General features: G+C 39.1%; 1 protein-coding gene across 1 annotated transcript; it reads right to left on the reverse strand.

Moving 5' to 3' along the window:
- Positions 1 to 8,898: 8,898 nt before the first annotated feature.
- LOC100029204 (brain acid soluble protein 1 homolog) lies at positions 8,899 to 9,787 on the reverse strand. Its single transcript, XM_001378982.5, has one exon. It carries the CDS (start codon positions 9,618 to 9,620, stop codon positions 8,955 to 8,957), a length of 666 nt encoding a protein of 221 aa, XP_001379019.1. The 5' UTR covers positions 9,621 to 9,787; the 3' UTR covers positions 8,899 to 8,954.
- Between the last annotated feature and the right edge of the window lie 4,824 nt (positions 9,788 to 14,611).

Here is a 14,611-nt window from a genome sequence, read left to right on the forward strand (position 1 = left end):
GTTAAAGTCAGGAAGTGAAAACAAAAGATCTGGGTGTAGTATACTTTTTTATGAGCCTGTTAATCTAATCAAGTCCTCTAGGCCAAAAGGAGACAGAAAATAAAGCCTTTTGCCTGAGGCTAAGGCTGAATTTTTGTTTGATTTCCGGAGGGTCACAAGTCTCCTCTCCTTCCCCTTCAGGATAAAACCATTTCTCTCTTTGAACAAAGCCTCTGCTGTTCCAAGCTGGCCTCTCCAGGTTTTTTATTTCTCACTTAATTTTAAAAACCAGAAACACATGGGGACTTGGGAAAAAAAGAAAATAAAAGGAAAGTAGACCTCCAGGAATTGGATTTTCTCCAGTTCTTTCTCACAGGTAGTTTAGAGTAATCTAGCCAGCTAGTATTGTCAGTGAGGGTTGGCTAATTAGGTTGTCTGAGGGTTGGCTAATTAGGTTGTTTGTTCCCTAATGGAAGGGAGATTCTGAAACAGCTTCCCTGGCTTGGTTCTGCTGCTTAAGGTTAAAAAAAATGGCTGTGTTCAATTCAGATTAAAGAGAAAAAGGAAAAAAATGTTTTATGGTCACCTGATCTCACAGCTGTGTTTTGAACTGCTGAGTTAGATGCTTAAAAGACTGACTTTAGGAGGTAATAAAGAAAGAAAGAGGAAAGAAAAGTTTCACAGAGATTTGAGGGTACTTATCAAAACCTTCATGGAGTAGCCATACTATAAGGGGTAAAATTAAGGTTGTTGACTGAATATCTTATACTAGTGATCTCCAGGGATTAAAATGCAATCCCAATAAAATACTCAAGTCAGTTTGGGTTTTTTATGGTGGTTTAATTACAATAGAGGGAAGAAATTAAGAAGAAGAGAGAGGGAAAAGGGAATTAGACTGCTCTGGCAAGCCAGATGGAAGTTGGAGGACACGGAAAGGAGGAATAAGTCACCTCACCTCCAACCCGCAAATGCCAAATCCCACCAAGATGCCAAGAAAGCCCCAGAAGCTCTCAATGTGGAACAAAAAAAACCCAATATCTCCAAAAGAGAGCATGGAAAGAGAAAGTGACTCAAAATATATAGGCAGTTCTTTACATCACTTCCTGTGTCTCACATGTACCAATAGAAGTTTAAGCTTGGCTTAGGACAGTCCAGGTTGTCTGTCAGTTTTTTTTGTTGTTGTTGTTGTTTTTTTTTTTTTGATTTGTCACTTGCTAGCACATGAAGGTCATAAGCCATCCTCCTCAACACTTAATCCTTAAGTAGGGGTGTATACATTCCTTTTTGATAGAATTCTAAGACTAAGCAGAATGGAGTAAATCTAAAATTCACACCATCAAAGCTCAGATTCTTTCCCATATGATAACTTTCATGATCCTCTATTCCCACCATTAATTTACTCTTTCCCATCCTAATTACCTTAAATTTATTTTATGTAAATTACAAGGCAACTCTACTATCTTTCTCAGATGTAATATAAGCTTTTAAAGTTAAGGATATTTCTTCTTTTCCCTTGAAAACAGTAGTACATTAAGTGCCAGAATTAAATAAGAGAGACCTATATTCAATTATTATGTCTAAGTCATACTAGTTGGATAAACCTGCACAAATCATTATTGCCTTAGCACTATAGTCATATCTCCAGGACAAAAAGCCATATATAATGGATTGATGTGAATTAGTAGAGTATCCTCAGTATCCTAGAAGTTCTTGATATCAATGGAATCACAGATTTAGTTGCTATATATTCTTCCATTAACCCACCCTTGACTGTGTCTATACTATTATTGTTTTGCAATTAGGTATTGATGAATTCTTAAGGATTAACTGAATGATGGCAGTGTATAAGGATTTATAGTTGAATCAGATTAAAGTAACAGGGCATAATTTCTGTAAATGTTCTTGTGGGAGCAAAAGTAGCTCAGAGAGCAACTACTAGTTCAATTCTTTATTTTTTTTTTTGGAATTCAGAATAAATCAAAAAGGGCAATAGAAAAAAGGCTACATTTAGGTTTTAGTAATCTTGAAACAGCAATATGAGCAATTTGCATATTTTATAGACAATGGGACATTTGACAAAGACTTTTGAGCAGAAAGATCATAATTTTGCTTTAGGAAGATTATTTTTATGAAGCAGTGGATGATGAATTATAGTGACAATAGATGAGTAGCAGGAAGACAAAATAGAGCACTGTTGTAATGATGTAGGGAAGAGATAGTATGTCCCTGAGATAGACTTCTGATTAGGTAATGGAAATTATGTGAGAGAAAAGAAGGATTGATATTGAGAGATATTATTTAGATTTAATGTATAAGAATCACTAAGATTTCATTGAATTGTAGGGTAGGAAAAGAAAAGTGAAGCATGGTACCAATGTTTTAAATGTGAGGACTGGATTGAGGACATAATTTGAAAAAAAATCAGGGCTTAAAAGAGATGTGGTTTTAAATGAAAAACAAAATACTATATCATAAATTTCTTATGGAAGAATAAAAAGTTGAGAATCATGTAATGGAAAATATCAAAATATACAGTACTAATAATAAATAAGTTCATTATCCATGTTGTTCAATGGAAAAATGTATGATAAAGATGTAGTCCCCTTTTCCCTTAGAATTAGCTTCCTCAAACTATAATCTCTCTCTCTCTCTCTCTCTCTCTCTCTCTCTCTCTCTCTCTCTCTCTCTCTCTCTCTCTTTCTCTCTCTCTCTCTCTCTCTCTCTCTCTCTCTTTCAAGTTTGTTTTTGGTACAGACAGAAAACTAAGTATAGCTTTTACATTGTTAAATAAAATTTTATTCTTTTTAAAAATCAACCTTTTGGTTAGAATTTGCCAAATTTTGACAGATAGAAGGGAGAAAGGATAGACCATTTCCCTTAAGTGATAATCCTTGAAAGTCAACGAGAGGAAGAAATTAGACTTTTCCTGTACCAATACAAAATAAAAATGGGGTGTATGAGGTGCTCAGGGAGGGGTAGTATCTCTGGTATGGAGGGCTTGTCCTGCCCTCCTAGGGCAGCTCTCCAGCCTCTGACCCCCACCTGACACCCAGCTCTCACTTGTGGCTCCCAGTAGCTGCTAGCATGCGGCAGTGGCCACACCCCAGGCAATAGCTTCGACAGGCAGACTAAACCTTGTGAGGCTAGCCAGGTGAACCAGGGCTTTGCTCACCTAGCATGTGAAGACTGCTTTGGAAGAACAGGTGGAAGAAGCTAATAAGAATTTTCAATGGCTGAGATGGCAATGAAGCAAAGCACTGTGGAGTGCTTAGGGTATATTGGAGCACAAAAGATAACACAGCCATCCAATGCAGCTGAGGAAGTCTCCAGACATAACAATTTTTCGTACCACTGGACCCAGGCTTCCAATGCCGAGAGAGTGGGACTGTCTCTGTGCATCGACTTTTCTACTTAAATCTCATTCATGCACAAGTATCTTTGTGCACACTCATCTATCCTAACCCCGTCCACCCTCTTCAAGACCTGCAGCAATGGGGGAGTGGCGACACAACAGGTGGAGGTGACCACTGGCAGTTGTAGTCACGATCCTGCACTTAGGCGGCCCACGGACCAGTGGTCACTTGGCCTTGTAGGGCAGCAGGGACGTTCAGCAGCATCCTGAGTGACTGAGCAGCCCTCTCTACGACAGCACTACTCACCCTAATCAAGGGAGAGGACTAGAAAAGGTGTCCCAAACATTGCCTGCCCTACAAACACCCAGTCGGCACACCGCGGCTGGCGGGTCATGCCTTTAAGTGGTCGAAACCAAAAGAAACAAAACACAAAGAAACTCCTACTAGGAGCATAGAACATCAGAACATTACTTGACAGAGAGAATATCCCAAGACCTGAGAGAAGAACAGCTCTAATCAGTAAAGAACTGGTGTGATATAACATTGACATTGCAGCCTTAAGTGAAACACGCTTACCAGAAGAGGGATGACTCAGCGAACCCACCACTGGATACACCTTCTTCTGGAAAGGTAGAGCCACAAATTAAGACAGAATACACGGTGTTGGCCTGGCTATCAAGACCAGTTTGCTCAAACAGCTGCCAGACTTGCCTGTGGGCATCAGCGAGAGGCTCATGAAGATATGTTTACCTCTCAGCAAAGACCTGTATGCCACAATCATCAGTGCATATGCCCCAACACTTACCAGCACAGAGGAGACCATGGAGCAGTTCTACTCTGACCTGAGTGCCATCCTGCAGTCAGTGCCCACAAATGACAAGCTGATATTACTGGGAGACTTCAATGCCAGCATTGGCCAGGACCATGAAAGATGGAAAGGAGTGCTCGGCAAACACGGTGTGGGCAAAATGAACAACAAAGGCCTACTGCTACTCATCAAATGCTCAGAGTTCAAACTCACCATCACGAACACTGTGTTCAGAATGGCGAACAAATATAAAACAAGGTGGATGCACCCATGATCAAAACAGTGGCATCTCATTGACTACATCATTGTATATAGGCGAGACATCCAGGATGTAAAGATCACCAGAGCCATGAGAGGAGCTGAATGCTGGACAGATCACCGATTGGTTAGAGTGGGTCTTCAAATGCGCATTGTGCCTCACCATCCAAAATGCACCCAGACAGTTCACGCATTTTACAATGTGAGTCTTCTTAGAGATCCATCTTATTTGCAAACATTCCAGTCCTGCCTGGACGACAAGCTGTCTGCCAAGGGACCGGACCACTCACTGGAAGCTCAACAGAGAAATGGAACCAGTTCAGAGATGCAGTGAAGGAAACATCAAAGGCAGTCCTAGGCCCCAAACAATGCAACCACCAGGACTGGTTTGATGAGAACAACACATATTGAAGACCTATTGAGCAAAAAGAAGAAAGCCTTTATGGAGTGTCAAAATAACCCAAACTCTGCTCCTAACAAGGACAGATTCAAGTCTCTCCAAACCACGGTGCAGCGTGAGATCAGGAAGATGCAAGACTTATGGTGGGGAAAAAAAGGAGAAGAAATCCAGCGTTTTGCTGATACAAAAAACTACAAAGAATTTTTCAGTGCCCTCAAGACTGTCTATGGACCATTATAACCCACCACCACTCCTTTGCTATCCTCTGACAGTGACACTCTCATAAAAGATAAAAAAGGCATCAGCAACAGGTGGAAAGAACACTTCAGTCAGCTTCTCAACCAACCCTCTTCAGTTGACCAAAGAGCCCTTGACCAGATCCCCCAAAACTGCACCATTAAACAACATGACGTCCCTCCTTCAATAGAGGAAGTCCAAAAAGCCATTTCACAAATTAGTGCAGGCAAGGCACCCAGTAAAGAAGGAATCCCAACCGAGGTGTACAAGGCCTTAAATGGAAAGGAGCTCCAGGCATTCCACATAGTGCTGACCAGCATATGGGAAGAGGAAGACATGCCCCCAGAACTCAGAGATGCCTCCATTGTAGTCCTATACAAGAACAAAGTCTCACAAAAAGCCTGTGACAACTACAGAGATATCTCATTACTCTCCACTGCTGGAAAGATCCTCATCTGTGTTATACTCAATGGACTCCTGCCATCTGTTTCAGAGCAGAATCTGCCTGAATCACAATGTGGCTTCCGACCAGATCGCAGCACCATTGACATGGTCTTCATGGTGAGGCAAATGCAGGAAAAATGCCTTGAGCAGCAACCAAGTCTCTACATTGTCTTCATAGACCTGACAAAGGCATTTGACACAGTGAACAGGGATACATTGTGGGTGATCCTCAGCAAGCTTGGTTGCCAAACAAAATTCTTCAAACTGATCCAGCTCCTTCAGGTCGACATGACAGGGGAAGTCCTATCTGGTGGAGAGACTTCTGATCACTTCAACATCTCCAATGACATGAAACAAGGCTGTGTCCTTGCTCCGGTGCTATTCAACCTATTTATCACCCAAGTATTAGGACATGCTGTGATGGATCTAGACCTGGGCGTCTACATAAAATACAGACTGGATGGCTCACTATTCAACCTTCGCTGCCTGATGGCAAAAACAAAGACAACAGAGTGACTCATCCTGGAAGTTCTCTTTGCAGATGACTGTGCTCTCATGGCCCACCAAGAAAATCATCTTCAAACCATTGAGGACAGGTTCTCCACCGCAACAAAACTGTTTGGCATGACTGTAAGCCTCAGCAAAACAGAGGTGCTGTTCCAACCTGCACCAGGGAAGCTAACTAACCAGCCGTGCATTACAATCGATGGCACGCAGCTTTCTAATGTCAACACTTTCAAGTACCTGGGCAGCACCATCGCCAACAATGAGTCCCTAGGCCATGAGATTAATGCCATGATCCAAAAGGCCAGCCAGGCACTCGGGCGGCTGCGCTCCAAAGTCCTCCAACACAGCGGTGTAAGCACTGTGACAAAACTCAAAGTGTATAACGCAGTGGTCCTCAGCTCACTCCTGTATGGTTGTGAGACATGGACACTGTACTGGAAGCACATGAAGCACTTGGAGCAATTCCACCAAAGCTCCCTCCGGTCAATCATGAGGATCTGATGGCAGGACAGAATCACCAATCAGGAAGTCCTCGACAGAACCAACTCCACAAGCATAGAAATAATGGTCCTCAAAATACAGCTACGATGGTCTGGACATGTCATCCGCATGCCACAGTGAATACCAAGAGAGGTATTCTATGGTGAACTGTCAGCTGGACTCAGGAAACAAGGTCAACCAAAGAAAAGATACAAGGATCAGGTAAAGTCAAACTTGAAGTGGGCTGGCATTACACCAAAGCAACTAGATCTTGCTGCCTCTGACAGAAGCAGCTGGCAAACCCACATTAACCATGCTGCCACCACCTTTGAAGATGAACAACGTCGGCGTCTTGCCACTGCGCGTGATAGCTGACACCAGGCCACAGCTGCCCCTCCCGTAACAACTGGTGTCCCATGCCCCGTGTGCCACAAACTTTGCACCTCAGTCTTTGGACTTCAAAGTCATATGAGGGTACACCGTAAATGAAAACACACAAAGACAATAGTCATTCTCAGTCACCGAGAGACTACTACTACAAAATAAAACTAAGTAGGAGATTCTTGCTAATTTGGTGGGTAACACCCATGAGAAAATTTTTATCAAAAATTTCTCTCTTTGTCTTAGAACTTATCCTAATTTTGTTGGGTTGTGTCTTAAATTTGATGTTAGTTAAATTTCTGGCAGCTAAACTCCTTGAATAGGTGCCACTTTCTTTCCTCCTACTCTCTCTTTACCTAAATATGAGACAGAAGAGAAAGGAGAGAAAAAGGCAGGAGAAAAAAGAGAATGAAGAGAGAAGAGAGAAGGGAGGGAGAACAAAAAATACAGATATTTACAGAAACAGAGGTAGACAGAGACAGAGAGATGATTAGAGAAAGAATAACTCATAGATTTGAAATGCAAAAAAAAATCCAGAGACTTTTTAGTTCACAACATTTTCTAAATAAGGAAATTTACATGCAGAAAGATATAACTTTTTTAATCCCCACCTTTGCATTTGTAAAAATGTAATGGATGAGATGTCTATAAGACCGTATCATACCAAAGGAGCTGGGAAGTTGTTCCTAGGGTGTGGTATCTCTAGATGGCTCTTCCATGTGTAATTCTTCAGTTTACTCTACACTTCTACCAGAACAATCTAGATTTTTAGTGATAGATTTTTCAACTAGGGTTGAAAGATTTGCTACACCTGAAAAACTTGTGGTAAATATCCATGAGTTCATACTTGTTATTTTTAATATCACATAGTAGACACACATAAAATATGATAGTAGGTTTGTTTGTTATTGGACTTACCTGTACTTTTGTGAATTTTGGGGCTTTTGATATTTCTTCAATTTGTATTACCTGCTGTCCTACTGTTCTTTATAAAAAACAAAAACAAAAACCTGTTACTTTATAAAAATCATTTGTATTCACACAGTGATTCATAGTCAAGTTGAAAAGGAAATAGATCTGAGAACTACTTTTGCTGTATCTCCAAAATAGATCTCACTTTTTGGGTGAGAAACCTTTGTATTCTACCTTTTCTTGGGTGACAAAGTGTGTCACTGACTGTAAGCTACATATTTTTCTTTTTAAAAAGCATTTTATTTTTTTAAATTATTTAACTTTATTACTGTTGCACCATTTATACAATTACATATAATTTCAATGCATCCATTGTACATTTTTTTTCTTGTTTTTTTGTGTATTTTTTTTTCATTTTCCAATGAGTGGTGTGTTGGTGTCTGTGACACAGAATGGAAGAGAAACTGGAACTGCAATGAATGCAGATTTTTTTTTCATTTCCACTGACCAATAAACAGAACTACAGGTGCACCCAAACACAGACATGCATTAACTTGTCATGAGAAATCTAGGTAGGCTAAGTAGCATGAGAATGTTTGTTACTCCCAAAAATATCTGGAGAGGAAGAATGGAGGATTGGCATTGAGAAAGAATGTGGACAGCTAAGTGGGTACTGTCTGAAAGTTGGCATTCATCCACAGCATTAAAAAAATATCAAAATAAGTAAGGCTGTAAATTAAAAAAAAACACAGAAAATACTGCTTCATAAAGATCTGATTGCCTTGGCACAGGCCCTGTGGGCAGAATCAAACACATCACTCCCAAACCCTATTACAGAAGAAAAGAGATTTTTGATATATCGGTGGAGTGCATCTAACTGCAGTTCAGGTACAAAAGATGTACTGTACTTTCAGACATCCATCTTTAAAATCCAGGACTTATTTGTAAAGTTGATTGAAGGTATATTAGATATTTCCCCACAAAAATACTATTTGGATTCTCTCCCCCACTCCCTCCCTCACTCCCTTGATGGGACATACTTTTGGGGGGCAATATATATCATTTCAGATTTGAAACAAGTTAGTATAGCTGGGGGAGGGGGGAAAGAGAGAGAGAGAAACAGGTTGTTTTAAGTGGTTATTATTATTATTATTTCGTTATTATTTTTAATTTTTTTTTCAATAGGCTGTCCTTGTTACTCATTCACTGCTATGTTTTGATCCGAATTAGCGGTCGGAGCCTCTTCTGCTGGGGCTGCAGGTTCCTGGGCCTTAGGTGTAGAGCTAGGGGCTTCTGTTGCTGCTGGGGTCTCCTTGGAATAAGACGCAGCTTCGCTGCTGCTAGGTTTTGAGTCTGAAGCTGGAGCCACTTCACTTTTAGATTCTTGGGCGACTGGAGCTGCGGAAGCCTCAGTCTTTTTGGCTTCCCCTTCCTCTTTGCTCTTGTCATCTGCTTTACTAGTTGCTGTGGCTTCTGAAGACTGAGAGACCTTTGTCTCAGGGCTCTTAGAAGCCTCACTGGATGCCGGAGCAGAGGCAGGTGCTTGCTCTGGCTCTGTATCCTTCCGTGGCTCTGCCTTTCCATCAGGGACAGCCTCCGGTTTCTCAGACTCTGATTTCGGAGCTGCTTCTTTGCCGGGCGCCGCATCCTTCTCTGCTCCCTTCTCTTCAGTCTTGTTGGCAGTGACCTGTGAATCTTTATCGGTCTTCTTCATATCTGTGGTCTCGGTCACTGTCTGGGTCTCATTCTCCTTGGGAGTTTTTTCTTCTGTAACAGCTCCTTCAGCCTTCTTGGCTTTATCCTTGGCTTTCTCATCATTTCCATTGTACCCCTTCTTCTTCTTGCTGAGCTTGCCTCCCATCTTTGGAGTTCTGGGTTAGTTCTCTTTTCCTCCCCCTCGGTGTATGTGAGGTGCACCCTGGTGTCACCTAGAGCCTCGGGGAGCCTAGGGTCGGCTCGTTTGGGGCTGGGTGGCGCGATGTCTCTCCCGGGCTCGAGAGTGGAGACTGGAGCAAGGGGAGCCTATTGGAGCAAAGCCGCTGCTACTGCGGCTGCCCCCACTGCTGCCTCTGCATTTCTCATTCTCTCTCCCTCCCTCTTCCTCCCCTCGCCTGCCTGCCTCCCTCCTTCTCTACCACCTCCCTATCTCCCTCCCTCTTTCCCGCCTGCCTCCCCTCCCCTCCCCCTTCTCCTAAAAAGCATTTTATTATTATTGTTTTTCCTTGCATGTGCAATATAACATTTGAGTTTTATTTTTTCTCTCCTTTTGTATTTGATGCACATATCACCAGCATTGAGAAGATTTTCTTTAATCTTTAATCTTTTTGATTTTGCAATAATATAAATTTAAATTACATTTGCCCTAATGTCAATGAATACCCAAAAAACTTTAGACTATAAAAATGATGCCACTGATTGTTTAAAAAGAATTATGGGATTTGCTTAATGATTCTGTCTGATTCCAGAAGAAGGGATTACAAAAACGAGCCACAGTACAGTGCAAAAGAAGCACAATGCTACCTATATAATGCCTAAAGAACTCAAAGGTCAAACAGACCAAATCACAGTGTTATCAAACTTCACTTCAGCTACTAAATGGACCCTTTAATCTTCTAGATTTATGGCATTTTATTTCATTTTATTATTTAAAAATATTTTTAAAACTTTTCCCATGTTTACATGATTCATTTTTTCCCTCCCTTCTTCCACCCTCTCCAAAGCTGATAAGCAATTCCACTGGGTTGTACAAATGTTATCAATTGATACCTATTTGCATATTATTCTTTTTTTTTTAAATAGAGCAATTTTAAAGACTTAAACCCCAAATCATATGCTGATATATATGTGTGATATGTCATATGTTTGCTTTTGCATTTCTACTCCCATATTTCTTTCTCTCAATGTGGTTAACATTCTTTCCCATAAGTACTTCAGGAGTATCCTGGCTTTTTACATTGCTACTAATAGCAAAATCCATTACATTGAATTGTTCTACAATGTTTTATTTTCTATGTATGATGTTCTCTTGGTTCTGCTCATTTCTCTCTGCATCAGTTCATTGAGGTTCTCTCAGTTCACACAGAAATCCATCAGATTATCATTCCTTACAGCACAAAAGTATTCCATCACCATCCTATACCAAAATTTGTCCAGGCATTCCCCAATTAATGGACAATCTTTCATTTTCCAATTTTTGGCCACCACAAACAGTGAGGCTATAATTTTTTTTTTTTTACAAATGTTCTTCCTTATTATTTCTTGAGGTAGTCATATTGCTAGATCAAAGTATATGCATTGTATTAAATTTCAATTAAATTCTATTAAAATTTATAGAGCATAATTCCAAAATGTCTTCCAAAATGGATGGATTAATTCACAACTCCACCAGCAATGCATTAGAGTCCCAACACTTAGTTTTTTCTTTACTGTCATATTAGTCAATATGCTAGGTGTGAGGCAGTTCCTCAGTATTGTTTTGATATGCATTTCTCTAATTGCCCTAATTCCCTCTTCATTAGAGATCAGATCAGCCTTTTCATTCCTGACATTGTTAACTTGGTTCTCTTCTCAATTTTTTCTTAATTACACTAACCAATTCTTTAAGTATTTTGCTTGTTTTCTTCAAAATACCATCACCTAATCTTATTTACTAGTTCATTAGTTCTTTTACTTTCAATTTTATTAATTCCTCTTTGTTATCACCAATTTGTTCTTTATCAGAGGATTTAAATTTTTTTCTACCTATTTAGTTGCATGCCAAATTTCTTAATTTCCTCTTTCTCTTTTTTTGTTAACATGGGCACTCAGGGATATACATTTTCCCCTGAGAACTACTTTTACTCTATCTCCAAAATTTTGATATGTTGTTTCCTAATTGTCATTCTCTTCAATGAAATTGTAATTGTTCCTATGATTTATTCTTTAACCCACCAGTTTTGGAGCATTGGTTTCTCAAGAATTTGCATTTATTATTTTTGCTTTTCTGCATTTGTTTGCCATATTTTTCTGCCCTACTACTGTGGAGATGGGATTAACTCTCCTCTTACCCACTTTTAGATTTAATCACCAGCAGCATATAAACCCCCAAATTTCCTTAAATGAGAGGAGGTCTACAACCCTTGTGGTAGAGTGGATGACAACTCAGAAACAACTGACTGACCCCTGGGCATTCCTAAGAAAATTCTAAAACTACAATTGGTCTATGTAAAGTGTAAGGAAGACACAGGAAGTAACATAAAGAAGGGTCTTTAAAAGTAGTTCCAGCTTCCTTTTACCATCTTTTTTTCTCCTTTGAACTTGGCTTTGAAGGAACTCCAGTTTGGGAGAGTTAACGTGCCCTGCCTGGTTTGAAACAGGCAAGAGTAATTAACTAGTGTGATAGGATAGATACATTCTCTATCCTCTCTCTCTCATTTCTCTACTTTTACTCTTTACCTCTATTTTATAAATAAATTCTGCTAAAAAGTCATTTGACTTGAGATATATTAATTTTGGTGACCACATTTCTCTTATATTTATTCCAAACTTGATTTTTAACCCTTATAGTACATGGTCAATCTTTGTGAATATACCATGTGCTGCTGAAAAGAAGGTATATTCCTTTTTAGCCCTATTTACTTTTCTTCATATATCTATTAATTCTAATCTTTCTAAAATTTCATTCATATCTCTTACCTCTTTTTTATTTATATTTTGGCTTGATTTATTTAGATCTGATAGGTGAAGGTCGAGGTCTCCTATTAATATATTTTACTGTGAATTTCCTTCTTAGCTCCAATAGTTTCTCCTTTAAAAATTTATATGCTATACCACTTGGTGAAAACATGTTTAGTACTGATATTTATTCATTGTCTATATTGCCTTTTGTCAGGATGTAATTACCTTCTTTATCTCTTTTAGTCAGGACTATTTTACTGCCAAAGCTTGGTACTGCCCTCAAGGGTGAGTCACCTATGCTTTCAGCTTGTCCCCAAGAATCTAGAGATTCCCTGGCCCTCACTCTAACTCTGACATTGTAGGTGGTATGGGGAAGAGATCAGTTTCTGCTTTGATTAGTGCAGTTTTTCCCCCTTGTAGCATGGGAATATACACTCACTGCCTACCTTTAACCCTGTATTCAATGAGAGAGCCCCTTTGCTCATCTGATTTTGATTTCTGTCCTTCTGAAATGCTTTATAATATTCAGATGGAAGGAGATTTAGAAGGTTCTTGCTACTAAGCCACCATCTTGGCTCCAACTCCCTATAGCTATTTTTATTAAGTTGATACAGATAATAATTAGCAAGTTAAGATTTGAAAATTTTGGATTGTGTAAAAGACTAGTGGAAATACTTAACTTTAGCAAAGTTGCAAGGTACAAGAAAGACACATAAATCTTCAGCATTTCTGTATATTTCTAACAAAATTCAGAAGCAGTATCTAGAAAGATAAACTCCATTTAAAATCACTCTAGACAATACAAAATAACTAGGAATCTATTTGCCAAGACAAAGATAGGAATTATATGAACACAAGTATAAAACATTTTTCTCATAATTAAATCTAGATCTAAATAAACATGAATTGCTTACAGGTAAAATGAGCTAATATAATAAAAATGGCAACCTATCCAAATTAATCTACTTATTCAGTGCCATATCTATTTTATAGAATTAGAAAAAATTATATCTAAGTTCATGTGGAAGAACAAAAGATCAAGAATATCAAGGGAAATAATGAAAAATAAAATGTGAAGGATGGGAGCCTATCAGTACCATATCATAAACTGTACTATAAAGCAGTAATCATCAAAACAGTATGGTACTGGCTAAGAGACAGAAGGGTGGATATATGGAATAGACTATGGGTAATAGACCTCAGCAAGCTAGTATTCGATAAACCCAAATATCGCAACTTTGGGGATAAGAACTCACTAATTGATAAAAAAAAAAAACTACTGGGAAAATTGTAAAACAGTATGGGAAAAGTATGGGGAAAATTAGATTTAGATCAACATCTTACACCCTATGCCAAGATGAATTCAAAATGAGTAAGTGACAAATATAAAGAGGGAAATCATAAGTAAAGTGAACATAGAATAGTATACCTGTCACATCTGTGAGAAAGGAAGGAATTTAAAAGTGAGCAAGAGTCAGAGAACATTAAAAAATCAAGCCATTCCCCAATCAACAAATGGTCAAGGGACATGAACAGGCAGTTTTCACATGAAGAAATAAAAATTACCAATAGACACATGAAAAAGTGTTCTAAATCCCTCCTGAAATGCAAATTAAAACAATTCTGAGGTCCCACCTTAGAACTCACAGACTGGAAGCAAAGGAAAGTGAGAAATGTTGGAAGGGATGTGCAAAAATTGGGACACTAATATACTGCCAGTGGAGTTGTGAATTGGTTCAACAATCTAGAGGGCAATTAGGATTATGCCAAAAATGCTTTAAAAGACTGCCTTCCCTTTAATCCAGCCATACCACTACTGGGTTTGTATCCCCCAAAGAGATAACAGGGAAAATCTAAAGTATAACTCAGAAAATGAGGGGGTGTCCATTGATTGGGGAATGTCTGAACAAATTGTAGTTTCTGAAGCTAATGGAATACTATTATGTTGAAAGGAATAATGAACTGGAGGATTTCTATGTAAATTGGAAAGACCTCCAGGAATTGATGGAGAGTGAAATAAGCAGAACCAAAAGAACATTGTACCCAGAAACTAATACATTGTAGTACAATAGAATGTAGTAGACTTTTCTACTAGCAACAATGCAATGATCCAGAACAAAGTAGAAAAACTTATGTGAATGAACACTATGGGTAGCACAAGCTAACATAATAAAAATGACAATCCTACCCAAATTG

This window comes from Monodelphis domestica, chromosome 4, assembly GCF_027887165.1.
Source record: "Monodelphis domestica isolate mMonDom1 chromosome 4, mMonDom1.pri, whole genome shotgun sequence".
Classification (NCBI taxonomy): domain Eukaryota; kingdom Metazoa; phylum Chordata; class Mammalia; order Didelphimorphia; family Didelphidae; genus Monodelphis; species Monodelphis domestica.